Source organism: Neolamprologus multifasciatus, chromosome 15 (genome assembly GCF_963576455.1).
Source record: "Neolamprologus multifasciatus chromosome 15, fNeoMul1.2, whole genome shotgun sequence".
Classification (NCBI taxonomy): Eukaryota; Metazoa; Chordata; class Actinopteri; order Cichliformes; family Cichlidae; genus Neolamprologus; species Neolamprologus multifasciatus.
In genome coordinates, this window is record NC_140453.1 from 11,475,493 (window position 1) to 11,498,641 (window position 23,149).

The 23,149-nt window shown below is 40.2% G+C and overlaps 1 protein-coding gene across 7 annotated transcripts in view; it reads right to left on the reverse strand.

Moving 5' to 3' along the window:
* Positions 1-23,149, reverse strand: part of sash1a (SAM and SH3 domain containing 1a) — a 163,211-nt gene that overhangs the window by 46,971 nt on the left and 93,091 nt on the right. The window contains exon 1 of one of the 7 annotated variants that reach the window (XM_085132877.1): positions 14,855-20,639. The exons of 4 other annotated variants lie outside the window; for them this stretch is intronic. Coding sequence is in view for 2 of the 3 variants with exons in the window: in XM_085132874.1 (XP_084989000.1) it covers positions 1,726-1,833 (108 nt within the window). In the remaining variant the exon portion in view is untranslated. 2 more of the 7 variants (XM_085132874.1, XM_085132878.1) reach the window with 2 other exon arrangements.

Genomic DNA, 23,149 nt, shown 5'->3' on the forward strand with positions numbered 1-23,149 from the left:
AAAGACCAAAGATCAGGCACATGTGCAACAGTGAGCTAAGTTGGGTCAACAAGCTAAGACCAAATCCCACTTTGAAGGGCAAGCTCTCAAGCAAAACAAAAGGCATTGAAATCCATAGTGGGTTGGTTATATATAGCATCCATTTTGCTGAAGGAGAGCGCGGTGTTCATTGTGTTCAGAATCTCACGATGTGTTTAGAGATATGAGCGTGAGCAAAGTGTTAAGCTCAAGGTTCCCCGTGAAATAATTTAGTTAAATGTTAACAATTTAGAAATGTTTCCCAATACGTAAAGAAACACTGTAGTTAAGTGCAGCATTCTAAACAAGCAGAAACTGAATCACGTAAGCAAATTAAACAAAAGCAAAGAAATACTGGCCTGGAATGAAGGGACATTTCAGTTTAAGTTTGCAGAACAAACAAAGTAATATCTCATAGCCTTACGTGCCAGATGTTATGTTATGTTCGTTCTCTTCTTTCATCACGGTCGTTAAATCAGTTATGGACTTGCCGATTCTGCTAAAGACACTAGTTTTCAGAAGCTGGAGGAGGCCAATCTAATCCCATTTGTTCACATTTCTGAAATTTCTTGCGCAGCAAAATAGGAAAATAAGATGATTTAAAACTACAAACTAATATGGAAAATCACAGCAACAAAGCTGAGGTCAGTGACATTGGGTTGTTTCTTTGTTGTTCTTTTTCAGTGTCCTTCAGGCTGTTTCTTCATTAGATGGCCAACTACTTGGAATTCAAGGTAAAAAACAAAACAAAACAACAACAATGTTGTCAAAAAAAGAAAAACTTTCCAAGGATAGAATTTTATTTTCATTGTTATCGTGTTTGAAGCAGTCTGGGGGAAAAAGGACTTCAAAATGATGGTAAAACATTGGAGTGTATGCAATGCACTTTAGCAAAACTTGTTGCTTTTCCCTGTATGAGTGATTCCATTCAAGGTGAAAAAACCAACAAAAGTGAGTGCAGCCTAGCAGACATATGCCTCCAGAGGCAATAAATCTAGATAAATTGCGTGGCTGGGAGCCAGGTCTAGTGTCAGCATTCTCCTTCCCCATATACGCACAGTTCTGTACACCATACACACATCCTCAGTATCAGACCAAAGGGACTCCAGTGTCTATAGATAACAGATCTATTACATCCCATGTAGGCAGTAAAATAAAGAATGCATTGACAGCCACACACAACATTGTTTCAGGAATTTGGTTTCCTCAACACAGAACAACTCTGAAGTGATAACGATTTCAAAGCATAAACCTGTAACATACACTAAACTTCACTTGAAGGAGATAACAGCAGTTTACAAAGACAACAGGAATCTCAAAACTTCTTCAACTTCTTCAACAACTTCCAAAGATCTAGAGGACCCACCGGACCCGCGTATATAACCCATAAAGGGTAACTTTTCGGTGCATAACACACCACACTCTCAATCAACTCCTGTTTGCTTTGATCTCGGACTGACTTGGCTGTATGAGCTCATCATTGGCAGCCTAGAGCCAACTCCAGCAGAATACAAGGCTACACGCAGAGCACTGATGGATTTGGAACATGGGCCTGTTGGAGAGAGCTGATGCGTAATTTGCATACGCCTATAATTCGGCGAAACAAACACTCATTTCGCAATACAAGTGTTAAAGGTAACAATTTTAGTTAGTTGTGAGTCTGTGATGTCAACCAATTATCACGTCACCCCTCCCCCCCAAACTTACCAGCATCCCCATAACGTCCGACCACAGTTGGGAGAAACTGTCGGACGCAGCAGCGCTATCTGCCTGAGGCTCATCGGAAGGCGCACCGGTCCCCTGATCACCTTCCATAATGTTAGAAAACTTTGTTCAGAGTCACACCAGTATTTTGTAGCTTGCTTCCAAGCCCACAGGCAGGAACCTTAATCCCCAGCAGTAAACAAGATATCGGTGCCAAGGCTGTTTCACAGACAGCTGCCCTTGACGCACTGGTGAAATGCTCCAGCATTGCTTGGCACGATCTGAAGTTTAGTGCGCAAACTGCGTCCCGACATGTTTAGCAAAACTCCGAGAGAGAGAGACCAAAGGTAAAGAAAGTCGGCCTTGAATTATGTAAACCGGTCATTCGTCTGAAAACTCTCAAACGCGGTGTCCCCTGCTCCACAGTCTGCAATGCACGGATCCGGTGCCCCAGGGTATAAACCAAACCCCACAACCGAGGAAGAAGAAGTCGTCGAAATGGGGCAAAAGTTTCCGAAAAGTTCACAAAATCCCCCAGTAAGTGTCACAAAACTTTCAACACTGCAACAGAGAGCACACTCAATCGTATTTCCATTAAAAATTCGAGTGAGAGAACGCCCGGAACACACAGCAAAGCCTCCAAACAAGGCGCCTCCCCCTCTCTTCACCCCTGCTCCTCTCACTCCCTCACTCTCCTTCCCCCTACACACCCCTCCCAGCATCAGGAGTACAATGTCCCGGAATTAGCGCACACTAGTGACTAATTATTCACATGATCGATACATTTTTCCCTCCAAATGAGTCTGTTTTTTTAAGGTTACAGTGAAGTTAGTTACTCAATCGAATGTAACAGACTTAGTTTAACCCTCCCCTCAAATTTCAATCATCTGCTAGTCACTGACAACTTTGCAATGCCCAGTTAATAATCATTTTTATCTGTCTATTGCTTTCTGTGAATAAATTTGAATCTAGACTTTAGAGTTTTGCTAAAACTGAGTTCATTTAAGGGATTCTGTCACAGAAATCGCTTTAATCACAAGCTGACATGCCTTCCACCAATACATCTCTGCAGCCTAGTGAATAGGGAACGTGAACAAAGCACATTCTCCACACGATTGTTAGAAAAACAAAAAAGCCTATGGGAAAAAAATGTTTTTAAGAGGTTCATGCATGTGGTGCCCTATGCCCTCGTAAATCTGTACAAAACGCTGGACAATGACACCGAAACACAAGACTTTTATTGAACCATAAGATTCTAACTTGATTTACATAGAGTCTAACAGCTATGTGATTTTTTTTTCTTTTTCTTTTTTTGTGCCGCAGATGCTATTTGAATAAAAGTGGGAGAGAGATACTTTATGCATAAGCATGAAATTGCACAGCTACCCTGTCTGATCAGCTGTTTGTTATGCTCTACCAGAAGCAGGCTTCTCTTTTGTAATGAAGTCCTGAAACACTCTGGCTCTCCCGGTTGTTGTCAAGAGCATATTTTCTAAGAGCAGCTACAGCTGCCAGAAATAACAGAAATTAAGAGAGTAAAATTGAAATTTTCAGTTCACACTAAGCTCCAATCTCTGTAGTTTCAAGTCAGCATAAAATGCTGCCTTAGCTGCTGTTTACCACATAACTCTGCCACACCAGGACAAATTTATTCAAAAGCAGCATAACCAAAGATGAGATAGCAGACAGAAAATTTGTCAACCCCACAATCTTTTGCGCAAACATGAAAACAGCTACACAACAATCCATAAAGCTGCAGTTTTGCTTCGAGAACTGCTGTCAATTATGCAAAAGGCTCCCAGATTTTACTTTGTTTATAAGCTGTTTATTACATATCAGTAAGGCCTTCCCCAAACTGCAGTGTGTTCTTTTAATCACCATATCATTATCAAAAAACAGTTGAGACTGTGGTCCTTGAAAGTGAATAAAAGCAGCAGATACAAAACAAGAGGATGTCAAGATGTTGATAAGCAGGTCATCTACTAACTGGAAGGTTGGTGGTTCAATTCCTGGCTCAGATAGCCTGCATGTTGAAGAGGGGGAATGAGGCTTGTGATAAGAAAGCACTTTTGGTGCTCAAACTGAGTAGAAAAGTGATATATAAGTAGAGTCCATTCAAGTTCACAGGATTAAGACTAAAGGTCTGTTACACAAGATTAAAAAGTAATCTGTGAAATGATTTCAGTCTAGACTAAAATGTTGGACTTCACAACACAGCACGGTTTGTGTAGCTAAAAAAAAAGAATTTGATTTTGCTGCTCTTCTGGGACTGTTTATTCCTTTATATACAATATCGCGGTTTTAAATTTGTGTCGGTGAGCAATGGCTTTGGATGAGTGGCAGCTGCTCAACAGTGTCCTGCTTACAGTCTAAACACACAGAACACACGTTCACACAAGAGCAGCTTTGTTGGACGACATGCTGAAAGTGCGGGGGTCTGCACTACTGACTCATATTTGTAACCTTGGAGTGGCAGCAGCAGCAGCAGCAGCAAGTGGCAGGACTACTAGTGTTTATAATGGCATTGAGTCATAGCTCTGCCCATCAGCTCTCCTTTGTTGCTACAGAATGCTAACTATGTTTGATTTGTAGGTGTGATTTCAGAGCACCACCCTGATTTCCCTATTATTTTCAGTTGGATTGAGCTCTTCGGAGTCGTGCCCTTAAACACACAGACACACAAGCGCACATATCGCTCAGTATGTACAAACACCTGCTGGAACTCCCTTTACTCAAAGACAAGAAAGTGTGACCCCCACCTGGAGTTGCTGCAAACAGAGGGGTCAAACTATTAATGAGAGGAGGGCATCTGTTGACTTATCAAACACTGCTGGTGTGTCGTCTCTGTGTGTAGCTGCCGAGTTTTACTCTTTCCACACTAACCACTATTCAAGGTGTCATGTTGCCAGACAAGAGGAAATAAAACTCACTTCGCAGATGCTAATTGCACATGTTAACAGTCTTTTCTCTCTCGACAGGCTCTTTGGAAAAGATTCAGAGTGAACATTTGGTCAGAAATGAGGATAAAATGTGTAGCATATGAACATGCAGAAGATACACCTGCAAGCAATTCACGGTGGAAATCTGTTGAGAGGAATGGAAGAATGTATTTGATGGTTCTCAAAATATATAGATGGCTCCGTCAGGAAAAGGGTGATGTCATGAACATAAATTGCTCAGATAGCATACTTTGAACAGACCTTTTGAAAGCCTTGGGGCTTGACTGTGATTGATCGGTGTCAATTGCTGTACTTACTGTATGTCGACATCTTCCCCGTCTTTCATCTGCCTTTTTACATCTTTTCCCACGTTTTAATTCTCAGTAATAATCATTTTAATGTCTTATTAAACCTCATTTTAATATTATTTTCTGATCCTAGTGAATTGTGGGACAGTTGCACCGTCACTAGGAGGACATGGAGAGAGTGGAAGAATTTACATTAGGAATCCTGAAACTCAGTTCTGCATGTGTGTGAGATTATTTGCTGATTGCTTATTAGCAGAAGCTGGTCAGGGCTAATAGTCTGACAACTAAAACACTGCCCAAAATGTTTACTTTCCAAATAAGAAATACCCATATTCGTGCTTTGTACTCTATAAACTGCCCCAAATTACCTTCAATTAAAGCATGATTAGGCCTTAGAACTGGACATTTGATGAGAATGGGACCAATACTGCTAAAAACGTTCCACTTTCTGGAAAGAGAATCATGTGTCCTGCAGCTATCAATACAGGCATGAATTGAGAGACTCATATACAAAAGTTCTCATTCGCCATGGTGAAAAACAGACAGCATGTCTAAACAAACTCACAGGAGATGAGAGGAATCATTGCGACTCGGCTGAAAGTACGTAACTGTAATAAGTACTGAACTGCTGAAAAGTCGAGGTTAAGATAGGTCATCGCTTTTTCACTTTCAACACCGAGTTGTTAGGATTCCTCAGTGGAGTGATCAAGAGAGGAATAAGGGATGGAGACGGCAGCTCTACGGAAGGAATGAAGATAGACAAAAAAAGAATGCATATCACGTTAAAGCAAAGCAGGGCTGGACCTCCGCTGATAGTGAGTGTGACCCTTCCTGGAGGTCACCAGACCTCGGGGCTTTAAAAATAGCTCCACAGGGAGTCACAAACCCCACTGGCAGGGTGGGGAAAGATGTTCATAAATATGGTGGAAAGACATTAAGGCCACCATACTTGAGTGACGCCACAGATGACAAAATAATAATTACATGTATATTCTGTTAGATCAAAAAGAATATGATTACTCAGTTTACAGCTTTCATCTTTTCAGGATTAAAGGTATAAATCAGTAAAAGTCTGGTGACATTTTGTTAGTTTTGCCCTTCTAAAACAGGCTGGAACGCATAAAAATCAGCTCTTCATAAAGCAATTAGTGGAGCCGACAGGATGACATCCAGTCCTGTTATACGAGCATGACATGACTCATCATCACCTCTTCTCACCCTGCACTGCTATATTTTCCTCCTTTGTTCAAGTTAACGTATTTAAGTTTACACTCAAAGCTAATTGGATCCAAAGTCTTGAACCCTTATCCCTTAGCTCTCGGGCTGCTTTCTCTTGATAAATAATTGGGATCAAGATTTTCGCATCATTAATTCTTCTTAGTCGATGGGTCAAAGGCCTGACAGTCCCTTGGCATTTTCTGTGAGCTGTTCAGAATGTGAACGTTTGCCTTTTCTATTTATCGGTGTGTGTGTGTGTGTGTGTGTGCACATGCATGCTTATGTGCATTTCAATGTACAAAAAAAATGTGTGCGTGAGATGAGCAGAGAGGCAGGCCAGCCCCAGTGTGCTTCACATGCGTGTGAGAGTTATCATGCAGACATGCGATAACTCCCACACAGACCCAATTAGCATGACAACTAATTACTGTTTCCTTGGTCCCCTCCCTCAGCTAAGGTAACTCATTAAATTAAATCAACACTCTGGTCTGAAAACAATGCTTTGAGGGAGTAATAATGATCGCCTGCCACTTGCTATTTATGTGTTCTAGGTATTACTTTTCATAGGGCGGTCAACCATAACACTGGAGTCTTTTGAAAGCTGAGAAAATGTTAGCTTCAAATATCAACACAGGAATTACCTCTGGGCTAGAGTGAGGCAGAAAGCAGAAAGAAAGAGGATGACAGCTGAGAGTGTGTGAAATAAGCACACCGAGTGATACGCATGGGCAACAGGGAGAATACTGAGAACAACAACAAACAGATATAGAAAAAAAAGGAGATGGTCTGCCTGGGGTATGAGGCACATGTGATAACCAGCTGTGCATAGCATTGTGCACACTGGGAAAAAAAAAAAACTTCTCAGAAGGCTCATACAGTGTCTGGTATGTCAGTAAAAACAGTCTGGATAATGCTGTCAAAAAAATGCCAACTCTGTACACACAGATCCTACTGGATAATATGTGCTTTAATGAGATGCAGGAATTCAGGGAAAAGGAGAAAGTTTGTGTCACTGAGATGTAGAAAGAAGAAAAAGTCTGGAATGAAGCAGGAAGTTCTCAGTGTTACAACACGACCTTCTAACACTGTTGATAAAAAAGGAAAAAAAGACAAAGCATTTTCTTTGGAATCGCTCTTGGTGCTCATTTTGCCCCCTCCTCGTGTTTCATTTAAGGGAATTAAGTTGTAAGACTTGTGTTTGTTGGCCGCCGCTTAAGCATGCATACCACTGAAAATGTCTACACTATAAATAATATCTCCGATGGCCACATGCATATGCGAGTAGCATTCGCAAGTCTTCATCCATGCTTTCAGTAATGCACTTGCAATTGCAGGCCCCTTTATTGTGCTTTGCGTAATATAAAAACAAAGCATATTTCCGCTAAGCCCCGGATTCCCACATTCTCCATGCAGTGCAAGCCTCTGTGGCCATGTGGTAGCTGATTAAGTTACGCCATTGTGCGTGTGTGTGTGTGACTGTGCATACTGAGATTCCAGCGTGTTTTAATCAGGCCCGACTGAAAGGACAGATGTTGTTCTTGATGTGAGCGAATCTCAAAAGGTACGAGCAGCACAGAGCAGCCGGTGTTTAGGGTGCGTGAGCTTAGTGATCATTTGGATGTATGTATGCGGGAAAGACTAAAGGCCATGGAAGAAGAGTGTGCTGCATCTGTGTCAAAATGGTGTCCGGAGGAGTGCTGGGAAAAAAGTAAGCTAGCTTGTTTGAGTCCACGGGTGCAGGTGGAGGCGACGGGCTGGTCTCGCTAGAGATGGAGGTCATGAAGCTCGGCCGGCAGCTGCGTCGGTGTCAGGGTGGCACTGCCAGGCTGACTGCTAATGTCCAGTGAGTCATCTCACTCTGTGTACTGGGGGTCTGCACTAGATGCACTGCGACAGGCTAGTTTTAGAGAATGGGAGAAATCCAGAACACAGGGTGTTATTCACTGTCTACATGGATGCTTGTTAACTGTTATCTGGGCAGCAACTACTTTAACGTCTATAATGTGTATAATGAATTGAGGCAAAATAAAAAGGACATGTTTCATTAAATATAAATACTTTAACATGATTTCTTGAAATTTAATTCCTCACATTTGTTAGATTTATTAAAACTTAAAAAAAAACAACAACTTTCACCCTCTTCATATTCTTCCACGTGCCTTTATGTGAGAGTGAATATGGGACATAGTGGGTCCCCCTGCTGTTGTCTTATATATTTACAAGCCACAGTGCGCATGCCCTCCTCGCCCTCTCCTCCATGCAAGACACTGGACTGTTAAATGCTCTTGCACATATTTTTATGTCAAATCAGCCAGGCTGCCATATGTTAGCCTCAAAGCTAGATACAGTAAAAATAGGCTTGGCCCCCTATTTTATTAATGACCATGTGTGCTGTGAACACGCTGCATAATTATCCCCTGCAGTTTCATCCAAAGATCAGTTTTATAGTACTGGCTTCAGGTTTATGGGACTCAAATACACACTGAGGAGCAGAGGCATGCATGCACACTGAAGCTTATGCAACCAAAGAGGGGAAACGATAACATAGCTTTTCCTTTACTATACAAATCCAAATGCTAACAAGACAGTAGCCAGTGGGGCTCAATAAAGATTTCATGGGTCTGTCTCTGCTGTGTTTCTCTGCCCAAGTACTCTCACCTGTTGTTGCATCTGATGTTAGCGAGGATTTAAAGACCACAGAAAGAACAAATATTGGTCCAACATTCCATTACTGAGCACTGCCTGCAGTGAAATAGATACTTCTTTAAAATCTGGGCTGTAAAACTAGGTGTGTATTATTTAGAGAGCCCATTTCATGGACCTTTTCCACAGCAACCACTCTGACATGAATTAGGAGGTAAAGATGGGAGTTACAAATGAAGGTTCAGGTCCATTTAGATGTGAGCCTTCATTAATGTGACTGGTAATTCTTGCGTTTAGTGTGTATTTCATGGCAAAGCAGCTGATGTGAAAAAGGCCTGTTAGTGGAAACTAGAAGACAGAACATTCAGGTCCTACAGGAGCAGAGAGAGACAGCGCTTTTATGTGTATGGCGCGGAGAAGAGTTCCTGTTCTAGAGATGCCACATTATCCCTGGCACGCACACACTGTACAGACACAGCGCACTAACTGTCAAAATAAGAAGCAGCACACAATCTGCAAATCAAATCTAAAATACCTCAAAGCCCAGATTTATCATCTTTTCAGCTAGCTATGCATCACGAGCATTTACAGCTTCCTTCACTATCCCTGTAGATTTATATCACTTTGCAAGCAGCAAACAGAGATGGCTGACATTTGGTTATGTATTAGATGTTATAATAACTTGTTAGTCAGCCAGCTCCAGGCTGCTGTGGTACACCCTTCTGTAATTACTGTCAGCATTCACGCAGCCATCATATATCTCACACGCACACAACCCGCAGCACACGATCTGTCACACATATTTGGCCATTCGCACATTAAAGGAAAATAAACAGCCATGTTGAAATACATGCTGACTCGCTCTGGTGGATGGATATCAAAACCTCAGCGCAGAGTGCTTTTCAACACAAACATGTGCCCTAATGCTCTCTGCTGTTAAAGTCTTACTGGTAAAGATATTGGTATGCACTCGGCCAGTACCACAGTTGAATATTTTCCCAAAACTATTATTCAATTTCAGGAGTCAAAAATGGAAAAAAATAAAATAATTTTTTTTTGTTCCCTCGCTTGTGTGACAAAACCTTTCTCTATTTAAACAGAGATAATGGGATTTAAAAACCTCTGTTGAAGAACTGCTTTGCTCACAATCTGATTCATTTTCTTATGTTTTCAATTTTCAAACTGAATAATTCAACTATAAACACTTTATTACCACATTTATTTCTCAGTGTTAAATCACAAATTCTCTGGTGGGGCCTCTAATCAATAAACTACATAGAAATACATTTTTAGATTCTTCTTGCTAATAAGATAGACATGAAATCTGAGAAAAGGAGAACAAAACTACTGTTTAATAATAGATTAAATTACAAATTAAAAACCTTAAGCTTCAAAACCCACAGTCCATTGGCTCTGTTAAGTTAAGCAGGGCTTTGCTGGTATGGTTTGGATCCATTTGTCCCCTTAAACGAAAGGATTGAAGGAAAGCTTCTTTTCCAAGATGACAATGTCCACATTCATAGAGCTTAACTAGTAAGTGAATAGTTTTGTAAAATGAAAGTGATGTGAATCAGATGCTGTGGCTTTTTTCAGTCCCCCTGGTCTCCATGGATACTGAACACCTTCTGGAGATTTGGACGGTGCTCTCCGCTACCATAATCAAAACACCAAATGAGGGGATATGTTTTGAAAGAATGGAGTTAATCCCTCCAGTAAGAGTTTCCGAAATTTGGAGAGTCTGTTCCACGACCACTGAAGCCGTTGTCGCATTGTGGCTCAACACTTTAAAGTGACTTGGTAGATGTTTTTCCATTAATTTTGATGTTTTGTTAAGTGACCACAAACTAATAATCTACTAGTGTGAAAAGTTATAACCCGTGGCCTCTGTTCTTCAGAGTAAATGTGTAATTCTGTACACCTCACTTTGCTTTCCACATTTAACTGTGGTCTGACAGCATGTACAGTATGTGGATTGGTTAGAGCACATTACATAAGACATCCCCACTGACACCAGCGGCTAGTTCGGTTAGCAGTCTATACTTCACCACAGCGCTTTCACATTTCCTTTCCAATATTTTCTTAGTCCTACTTGTCGTTTGTCTTTCCACTGTCCATTTATATTTCCTTATGCATCCTGGTGGGACATCGAGTTTTATACTTGCACATGTATGTGTTTCAAGCAACCGGTATCTCAAATAAAGAGACTTAACGGCTGACATAAACATCAGAATTTAAAGTGGATTTTTGTGTAGATACACTTTGATGTTTATTTTAATAATCACAATTTGAGCAACATAATTACATTTTCTTAAGAAACAGCATAGTTGATTGTCAAGCAGGATAATCACTATGCCACTGTTTAAAAAAAAGAGACTTCTCTTTGTCTGAGAGTAACATGTAGCAGTTTCAATCCGTCTCTGTCTGTCTGGCTGTCTACTCAAAACTCAACCACACAACACACAAACATAATGCAAACTCAGCTCAACCACTGCAGTCCTCCACTTTTACAGGAATTTCCCCCTATTTCGGCCCAGAGGATCCTGCTTACACCGACAAAATATGAACCCAGTGGCAGCATTGAGCTACAAAAAACACAAAACAAAACATGTATATTTTCCTAATGACTTAAAGGGGTTCACATGGTGATGTACAAAGCACTGGTCAAACTTGTGGATTGTGCTGTCAAGCAAGTACTTTCAATGCTCACAGACACAGTTTTCCTGTTCTCAGTAATCTGCTTCTGTTCAGTAAAGCCTTTAGTTTCAAAACTGTAAAGCGATGTGTGTGTTTTTAACCATTTTTCAAAGTATATGAATGGACTTCACTGGATGTAACATTAAGGATGCCTCAAGTGTTGATATCATAAATAAGTTTTTGTTATAGAAACATACAGATACCTTTAGTACGTTTTTGACATCCATTGCCAAATACCCCCAATTAAAAACGGGGCGTCTACAAAAATCTTTAGGAAAATTTGACAAATCTCAATTTCACCTCTATATTTTCACCTTGCCGACAAACATGCCAACATCCGAGCCACCTTCTCATCTTTGTGTATAGCGCATAGAGATGCATGGCAGGAATTTGTTCTTTTCAACATCTCCTTTTCCCATCTGCCCAAACAAAGCTTCTAAAACTTGCAAAATGTCCTAAATGTTATGATGTCAAAAATAATTTCTCAAATAAAATACTGGAACTAACAAAATGTTTAAATATTTTATCATAAATAAGTAAGTACTGTTTTTAATCCCCTCTATAAGCATAATGCTTATGCTTCCATAAATTCCATAAATCACTACAATCAATTAATTGAAAAACACAACAGTCACCTTTGCTGCCTATCTGAATTTTTTTTAACCACATTTTTGTTCTGTGGCTGCCTCATTGAAACAAAACCTCTGAGATGGTAAAGTGACTTAGGTTACCATAGTGATGGCACGATGTTTGGCAAACCTGTGTTGATGCTCGTTTCGACCTGACGAGACCTCATTATGGGCTGGTGGGGAGTCCTGTCTGAAATCTCTGGCCCAGACGGTCGCTCAGACCTAATTAAACACACCTTTCTAAATCTGACTCGATTCCTTCGCCACTCTCCGTTATCCATGTCCCCGCAGATCTAATCAGCGTACAACCTGCCAACTTACAAACACAAACAACGAGAACAAAAACCCCACGTCCACGGTAATAAATGACACAAACGGAACAGTCGGTGGTCATTAGCTTTGTGGCTTAAATGGTTGTCCTTCCTGTCTGGGTTAGAGGCCAGCCAATGCACCAGTAAAAGGCCTGCTCCTTTGCCCACTCTCCCTTCTGGAAGAGTGAATCTTCTCTGAAGCCAACACAACTCAGCGGGACCAGAAGCAGGATAAAGGTTAAGAACCCCATGGAGATAAAATTCATGTCGGTTAAAGTAGAGGTTTGGCTACAGATTCATTTGCCTCGAGTAAAGACATGTTTCTAATAATAGTTGCTGCTTTTGAATAGATAGTAGGTTTCCTTACTGATAAGTAAAAGATGCTATAAAAAGAAACAGGCGATCCAAAAATGGGACAGTTATTAGTTTTTAAGTGGTTTTGTTATTAATAATATTTTCACAATTTTTATTATCACCAAAAAATGTTTCCTGTAAAGGTGCCATGATCAAACTTGGCCCATATTTGCGGAAAAGGGAAAAAAAAAAAAGAAGAAGAAAAAAGAAACCCTGGTCGATCTAGTAGGTTTCAAAATATATAGAAGCAAGATAAAGAATCTGGCAAGGCACTGATGGTCAGAGGGATGAGATCCCCGGGGGACATCCAAACACACACATATATGCGCTCACAGGAGGCCTGAGTTGGCAAAGACATTTTGTGCCGCAGGGTTTGGTTCTGAGCCCATGCTGGCTAAAAAGAGATCCATACCCTGTGGCGCTTACCTGGCATTTAGCCGAGACCACTCTTTGATTATACAGAATTTTATTTCTTGCACCGTGTTGCCAGTTTCTAGAACATTTAAACAAAACAAAACATACCAACCATACCGTACCAAAACAAAACTTCATACGACTCTGTTTTTGATCAGTTGTATAAACCTAGAAGCAGTTCGATATAAAAAATGGTCACACCAAGAGGCAAATGACATGAAATATCATTACCAAATCCTAATCCAAAAGCACACACATGTGAGCACATATGCTCAAACAGTGACACCTCAGTTTTAATTATTTTCTCTCCCTTGCTTTCCTTATACACACAATTTTTCCTCTTCGTGTCAAAGCCTGGAATATATTGAAGGACAGCTGCAAGATGATCTGATCCAGATGATCTCAAAGGAGAAAAAAAACCCCAAAACATAAGCACACATGGTCTATAAAGCACAGACCTGACGTGAGCAAAAGAAAAAAAGAAAAGTAGAGACGATGGCTTAGAAACTTATGTTGTTTTTGTCCTTTAATTTGTCATCTGGCTCATTTTGTCTTGTGACCACAGATAAATAAACTCCAACTTCATTCAGGTAATTCACATGTCACTATAATTAGAAATAAATGAGCCATGTTGAGGTATCTCTGTTCTCCAGGTACCACAGAGTAAATTGCCGACTGGCTCTTGTATACCTCACCCTGCTCTCTAGATTCAACTGTGGTCTGAAAACATGTACTGCATGTGGATTGGTCAGAGCACATTAAGCACTACTGACATCAAGAGCCTTGACCACAGCTAATTTAACTCCTTTGATTTCCTTCTTAGTTGCATGCGATTCCTGCCACCGTCCTCTGACAATTTATATCGCTTTATGGCATCACATTTACACATATACATCTATGTGTTGTCTGAAAAAAAACAAACAAAAAAGAGCATAACTTAACATTTTAGGTAACAAAACCACTTCTTATTTTGGACTTAATTGCTGTGTGTTTCAGTCTGTGAAATATATTTCGCGTGAATGGCAGTATGTGATGCCCCCAAACCTGCATACATCCTACTGCATTAATGGTGCCTTCACAGATGGGCAAGTCACCAATGCCATGTGTGTGAATGCACCTCCATGTCAACACAGATGCTGTACAAGCTGGATGGTCCCTCTCCTGTTTACGCACTATTGTACAGATATTATTTCAACTAGTTTAAAATTGTAATTACACAGTTGGTTTCATAAAAGGCTGGGAGATAAAACACACACAGAGAGACGTAAACCTTTTCTAACCTTAAAATGTGGGGCATCAAATTTAAAATGAGCATATACTTATTTTATTTAGCATTAAAATTTGATTTGTTGTGTTTGAAATTCAGTAAATATGGGGTAGAATGTATAGCACAGCAAACAACCTATAAATGCATTTTATTTATTATGATACAAAATATAAGTATAATGAAATGCAAGGTTTTTCAACTAATTACCAAATTAAGAGGGCACCAAATAATATAACAACATATATATGTACCTGGTGACAAAACATTTACTTTAGTTACTGAGATAAACAATTTAAGCATGCATGGTACTTACACTATATGGGTGTTAAATATCTAAAGGAACAAATCTACTCACAGAAACAGGAAAAGAAGGAAAAGCTCTCCAAGGATAAAATCAGAAGTGCCCAACACTGCACTTTACTTTAACTGGAGCTGGAACAAAGTCTGCTTCGATTTTCTCCAACGTTTAGCTCAGTCATAACCTCAGCTAGACGTCTGATTCAGTCTGTTTATGCACGCAAATGACTGGCATTAGAAACCCATGGACATGTGGTGGAAACATGTTTACAGCTGTGGCCTCGGTTTGGGCTATGATGTAATGGCAAAGAGAAAGGTGGGGAAAAGTTTGCCTTTGTCCGTGACTTGAAAATAGGGAAGTTTTTGGTAAACCATGATGAGAGCAAACGATTTAAATAGGAACGTAAATAGAAAACACTGATTGAGAAGTGGATAGAACAAAACGGGGAGGTTAAAAGAGGATGTTTCATGGGTCCAGGGGGTAGGAAGGACCAGGGTAGGACAACACACAGCAGGAGCAACAGCTCCCCCTGGGGCAAAGCACTGATAATGCTTTAGAATTTCTAGGTCAGGGAAGAAGAACCAGGGGGGAAATCAAAGGCTCTACCTCCCATTCTACTTTTAAATACTCTAGAAACCACAAATAAGCTCACAGTCTGAAAGTGAAGAGCTCTAATGGGGTGAAAAGGCACTATAAGGTCATTAAGATAAGATTGGGCCTGATTATTCAAAACCTTGTATGTGAGGAGCAGGATTTTAAATTTGATTCTGGATTTAACAGGGAGCCCGTGAAAAGAAGCCAATAAAGGAGAAATGTACTTTCTCTACAGCACCAGGTCAGTGCATGTCCCCTAAAGCACTGACATGGACTAAAAATGTAGATGCGGACTGTAGATATGAATCTAAACTAGCATCTGCATGATGTGTTGGGCCAAGCCCTGTCCATAGAAGCCCCACCCGGAACCCACAGGACCCAAGGCATCCAGTGCCAGCGTCCTATGCCAGATCCCACAAAAGGCCCCATACCCCAAAGGGTAGGCTGTTTTGACAGCATACAGGGCAAGTACACGATATTTGTAGTTTCTGCACATCATAAGTTCAAAATAATAGTGCCTAATTTTTCTGTGGATACTGGGTTGTACTGATCTGTACTTTCCTCTGTTCTCGCCACACTCTCAACAGCCATTACACACCCACCTTCGAATGACACATCAATCAAGGCAAACGCAAACACGATAAACAATTCACCCATTGATTCATTAGTGGCAGTTGATCCCTCAATGTTTCATAGTTCACAACTCATTCACACACGAACAGGTTCATGAGCACACGTGTGCCTGCAAATGAGCACAGGCACCGTGTACTTGGCTTAGAAAACACACACACACAAACACACACAGAGTATGCGGTTCACGAATGCGGTTGGTACTCTTGTGATCATTTTTCCATTCATGCCTGGTAACACAGCTGTCCTAGGAAGAGGCAACCATTCATTTATGAACTGACTGTTGCTTGAATCAAGAGCAAAGCCTGGACTGTAGTTCAGCAATCTGGACAGAAAACCACTCTGGAGGGAGGGCGCAAGCTGTGTTCACATGCTAGATGTCACCGCAGTGATGCAGCTGGTGTGTTTAAAAGCAGGAGGACGTAATGGGTTTAAATATCCGATAACAATATGTGTACGCCAACAACGGCCCACAACATAGGCATAGATGATGAGGTTACTACCACTACAAAAGGCAATGGGATGCGTGCAGGTCTCAAAATAAGGTTCATCAGTATAACTACTAGGTTTACTTACAGGAAATGCTTTCATTATTATTTAAATTACAGCACACAAAACTGATCTTTTCAAAACACTCACAAATGCATGGAAAATCTGCATTGCATACACTAAATAATGCTCTCTGGTATTTATTTTATACATCAGCACTACCAAAATTCACTAAAATTTAGCAAGAGTCATAAGCACGGATCGGATAGACATGCAACGAATGTTTGCTGTACATGTAAAAAAAAAAGTTACATTTGAGTTGGAATATTTTTCTTGTTACCAACGTTAAATAAACATAAAATCACAAAAACAGAGTTGCCAAGTAGAAAGTCTTGTGCAATTTTTGATATTTTGCAGTGAATCACAGATAAATGGAAACAACATTTATCAGTTTCACACATTAATCTCGAAGAAGAAGAATGCGGCAATGAGCAAAAGAGAAAGACTGATTTCTCAAAGAAAACTGCTCTCTTCAATAACTCAACATTTCCAAAGCTTACTCCCAACCTTTTTCAAGTGTTTTTATACCGTACAGTGAGAGAAACAATACACTGTCACTGTTTAAACCACATTAGCAATATGACCAATGCCACTTACAAATTTTAAGCAGTAAAAAAATGGAGTACTGATATATTGGCCAATATATTTCTGATAGACGAACCCATTTATACACATGCTCTGTCACAGATATACTATGAAGGCTAAAGCCTGTGGATCATTGTTTACCAGTTTTCCTGCAGTGCATTTTACAAGCTAGTTAGCATCTTAGCATCAAGACATCCTTTGGCTCGCTGCGATACATACTCTGTTGCATGTGCTAACAGCGCTAAGAGTATTGTAAACAATAGAGTCCGAGTGAAACTCGGATGAGATGTAATGAGACCATTTCAAGTAATGCCGTTTAGTTGTGATCAAACAAAATATGTTCATACAGTTTATTATATGAAGACTTATCTGCTAATAATATTTTCCAGCTTGTATATTAGTCTGGCTTTACAGTGTTAGGATGTATAAAGCATATAAATATGGACGTGACTCATTTCAAGCCAGTTCATATTTTAACTATCAGTTCAACTGCTGATTAATTGTTTCCTGAGATAAAATTCGCACTTTTGAGAAGCTGGGGAGAGAGACTGCATGCTTCGTACTGCACTACAAGACTTTAAAACTAACTGATACAAAAGGAGTCAGTAAAAGGAAAAAGGAAACATTTTGGAGAAAAAAAATATTGTCAAAGGAATGGCTTTTCCCCACTAGGCAGTAACAGTTAATTTGCCTATTCCTCTTCTACGTACTCTCAGCATTGGCTTTGGGAGTAGGGTTTTCTTGTGCGCATGTCAGAGCTCTTTGCCATGTTGCATGCTGGTGATTTGTGATGCCTGTGAAGGATCAGAAGGAGGGGTTTCGGAGGGGGGGGGGGGGGGGGTCGGTTCGGCAGAACTGTAGTGTGAGAAAGTTCTGAAGGCGAACACTGGCTGCAGCTGATATGAGTCTCCCGGGACTTCCCCTCTGCTGAGGTCATTCCTCGCACTCCAACACTCGTACATCACTGCTGACATCACCACTGATCCTTGCCAAACCGTTGCCACAGGCAACACAAACAGGAAAAAGCATGTGTGTGTGTGAACGCTTGTTGTTAAATAAGACCATTAAACTCTGATGGTGTACCGAGTGATGAATGATGCGTTATACACAATCATGCAAAAAAGCCTATCATCCATAAAAAAAAACAACAAAAAAAACCATTTAATATATTGCAATATTAACTCTGATCCAAATGCCTGCAGCTGTTCTGTGTGTTTATTATAGGTGAAATCTGTATTAAATGCACATTATGAAAATAGCTGTGCAATTCTTTTCAAGAAAAGACTGTGCTTTTCATTAAAACATGATGTTACCATGTGTTTAATGTGTCTCTGCATGTTTGCCTTTGTGTTGGTACATCTATGTGTGTGAGTGTGCGTGTGTGTGTATGCCTGCCGCCTTTCCTGCACCCCCTGCTGTGCCAGTCAATGCTTAGACTCTTGGGGAAGTGAGGCGGCAGTGCCAGCAGTAATCAGAACTCTTTGTATCCACACACAGGGGCGAGCTATAATCAGGGAATGTTCTTTAAACAATAATAGCTGTAATCCTCTCATCTCAATATGATGTGTAACCTGCTCGAAACTTGGATTTTTGCAGGAGATTTATACCTGGCCTCCACCTTGTTTCAAAATAGATTTAATGAGCTTTCAAAGCCAGCTTTCATAATAATTGCTGAACCATAGAATTACACCAGCCAGAGCTACAGAAGAAAAAATTACAGGGTGGAAGAATAGCGATAATCTTCAGGGATAAGCTCAGCAATGCACAGCCCTTTGAAGAATACCTACAGAGAATCAAGCGTGCAGGACCCTCTGAGTATATACAACTACCACGTGTATGCATACCCACAAATTCTTTTGATAGTAATATATACTACAGATGTATTCAGTGTGACAACTAATAAAACTGATGCTCGATGTAGTGACTTCTGATTCCTTCACTCATTTTATGCCTAAAACAAAGATTTCAGTGTTGGTTATTAGGAAAATTTTAATTAAATTTGCCAGGACTCATTCAGACAGAAGCATGCGTACACACACACACACACACACACACACACAGATATCTTGTTCCAGATGAAAGACAAAACTGGCACAAAAAAAAAGAAAAAAAGAAAAAAAAGGAAAAAAAAAAAAAAGATACGACTGATTGAATTTTTGAGAAAAAAAAAATGGGGGAAAAGAATCTACCTGCAAATCTTCTGCTTCACAGACTGTAGAATAAACTATTGTGACGAAGCTGCAAGCAGACCAAAAAGCAATTAGGCTGTAAAATGAAGAGATTTTTTAGCAGATTGCAGATTACTTGCAACGATAAAGACATTTGGCGTGCTACATAAATGCCCACTCAGTCTACACAGAGTATTAGCATCATTCGTATACCTTCTGAAAAACAATTAAGGTGAAAAGCAGAGTTTAGTTTAAATTCTATTACCGTTCTTGCACGCAGCATAATTATTATTGCTAAGCATAATATTAAACATACATACACGTGTCACTTTGAACATATTTGCCTTTAATATAAGACTGTCACAAGTACTAGTCAGGGAGCAGATTACTTTGGACATCACCCCTGAAGCTCTGTGTGCAGCCATTGGTCTGTCATTACACCCTGCCACAGTTGTATTCATGGGGAGAAAAGAAAAGACTGCGTGAAATCCAAAAAATAAATTCAGGAATGTCTAACAAGGGATTGAGTGCCTCTCTGCAAGCAGCTGCAGCAAAGAACGCTTAAAGTCACAAAGTTCATCTGTAATATGAAAAAATTATTTATAATTATTTAACTGTAGACATAAAACACTACAACACAGTACCACAACATGCAAGTAGTAATGTGTGCACTTTACACATGTGCGCACACATGTATATAGCAAACATATCGTCCTCTACTAATAAGAGATTTGCCAAAGTGAAGTTACTCTGGCAAATCTCTCATTTGAGGCCAAAGAAAGTGTGATGTATTGCACATGAGATGAGATAAGAGCAGAACCAAACTCAAGTTATACTCTTATTTGACGGTTGCCATGTAGCCTACTTTCGCCCATCCACCTGTCTGAATATCTGAAGACCTACTGATATGCTCAACCAAATTTGGCTGGTTTGAATAAAACACAAAGAATGCAAATAATCTTTATGTTCGCTTACAGTACTTTGGTTTCTCCTTGTATTTATTAGAGGTGGGAATCACCATACATCCCACAATACGATATTATCACGATACTTAACGCACGATACAATATTATTGCAATTTTTAAAAATATTTTGCGATATTCAGATTCTGTACATAAAGGTAAACTTTATCAATATTCATTTTATCTAATATCAAAGTCTCACACTCAGTCTTTCTCTCATTTCAGTCAGTTTTTTTGTTGACAAACTGAACAGTTTGTATTACAGTGAATTAACTGAATTGAATGCAACCATCTGGCACAATTATAGCTATTCTGAACTATGCAGTTTATGAAAACTATGCAGCCCCTTCAGCAACTGAAGAATTTGAAAGTAAATGAAAACAAAATAGAATTTTACATTAAATAAAAAAGTTTTAAACTTAATTAAAATAAAACATGTCTTAAATTAAAATAAGTAAACTGTCATGTTTGGACAGTGAAGGAATGTCAGGATTCTTGATCTGAAGTCAGAGCACAAAAACCTTTTTTGTAACAAAATATCGATTTCTGCTGTCCCTGTATCGATACATTATTAGCAAACAAAATATCACGATACTACACAGTATCGATTTTTCCCCCCACCCCTAGTATTTATCCACACTGACTTTATCATTATCCATTTAGTCCCTTTTTGTCAGTTTCTTTGACATCAGTCAGTTTTTTTGGTCTTGTTCCATAAATATGAAAAAGATCGTTGTACACGATGTACTGACACCACTGCTGAATGAATGTTATTACACAGACCAAAACAAATCAGGGCTTTTTAACGCAGCTCAACACATTTCACTTTTCTCCTGGCTGATTGATGGTTGGCACACAGACAGTGCGATGTAGTGTCACTTGTGCCAAGTGACACTACATCATTGGCTGTAGCCCTCAGTCCGCTTAGTGACATCATGATGTAAAACATACACACTTGGTCGACATCCACTACCACAGTATAAGAACTATACGGATTACAAAGCCAAAACAGGGCCACTTTTCCAGTCCATCACTGTTATGCTATATATGTTTTATATATCAAAACATGCTTACTATGAAAAGCAAAAACTAATACACCCTAAAATTATAGTATTCACAGTGATGTCAAGTCACAAAGAGAAGCTATTCACACTGTAAACCCATTCAGCAGTGACCTCAGTCTTACTCATGCCACCTGCACTGTAACATCATCCCTCTTGCCTATATTTCGCACAATGATGCAGGCTTGACTAAAGGCCATAAGTAATATGAAAAGTAGCGGTACAGGCAGACGCAGACCAGCTGCACTGACAGAGGGAGATGGCTGAATTACACATGCACATATGGCAGAAACTGCATAGTCAAACAATTCCTGGGAGGCTGTGGAGGAAATAACTGCTGGTGTTTTATCAATGTCCCCAATCTTTACCTCCCCCAATCGTGTGTGCTGCACAGAATCTGCCAAAGCAGATGTAAGGGGGACGTTTACCCCTTTAAATCACCGTGCATTCACGCAGCCTCGCCTGTTGCCTAATATTAATAATCAGCATACACCTGTTGCCATGGCACATGGCTCTTCCCTGGTATGGATAAACAGGCGAAGGTTGACCAGCTTTGGCAGAACATTGCAACAGTTGGCCTGCACGGCTTCTTCTGGCAGATAGATAGATATCTTTTTTTACTTCTAATTTCAATCCAGGAAACTGATTTAATTTCAAGTATAGCTTAGCAATGGGCTAATGAGCTGCAAGGCAGTAGAGTAAAGAGACCGAGAGGGAAAAGGACTTGTTTTGACAGCTAAAGCCTTGTGCAAAATTTCCTATTAAAAACTTGACACATGGTAAGGCCAAAACCCTCTAACAAGCACCGGCACCAGTTTTTCTCTGAGCCTAAATAGTGACGCAGCATGAGTGTCACTTCAATCGGCTTAACGCTGGCTTCACAGTCATTTAAATGTGTATTGCATGTGTTTAAATGTGTGTACATTTGTTCATTTACTGGATTTGCACGCATGTGAACTTAAGTCCTGCGTGTGAAGGACTGTGTGTGTGTGTGTGTATGCAGTGTTTGCGCTTCCTCCCATACATCAGACAATCACAATAACATTGTGAAGTTTGCTCTTCCTGCATGGAGGGAACTTTGGCTCAAATACACTCCCCTTCCTCCAATTTCTAACCTTCTCTTTTTTTCCCCCCAATCCATGCCTTTTTCCTCCCTCCATCCGCTCCCTTGTTCCTTGTCAGCTGGTGGGGAGATCCAGATGTGAAGGGAGACTGGGACAGGAAAAGCAAAGAGAGAGAGGGAAGGAGAGGGAGATAGAAATCCACATCCCCGGTGACAGACTTCATTGTCCAAGACCTTTTTGGACAAGGCCTTTACAGACACATACACACAAACAATTATGCACACCAAACAATGAAGTCCCTCTAGGCGACAAGGCCCGATTGAGTGTTTGTGTATTTCTCCTCCGTACGTATGTGTGTGTGTTTGTGTGTGCACATCTGATGACAAAGCAATCAATGAACAACATCTTGCTGGAGATTTGCTGGAGATATTTAGCTGAGTTATTTACTGGGGGGTCTTGGCCAGGCATGAAGCTATTGTTCTCGTTTAGTGGGGAGAGAGAAGGAAATCAATACAGACCTGAGAGAGCGAAGCAAACAGTGAGTAACAGCTGTATGCCAGCATCCCCCCCTTATGTTTTGCTCCCTCCATCTTTGTTAAATTCTCACATTTACACCATCAGGTAGGGCCAGGGGCTGATAATTACATTTAAATGACATGTACACGTGCATCTGTACAGAATTCCTTAAGAAACTGTACACAATGGCAAACACATGCACACAACACACTCCTACACACCT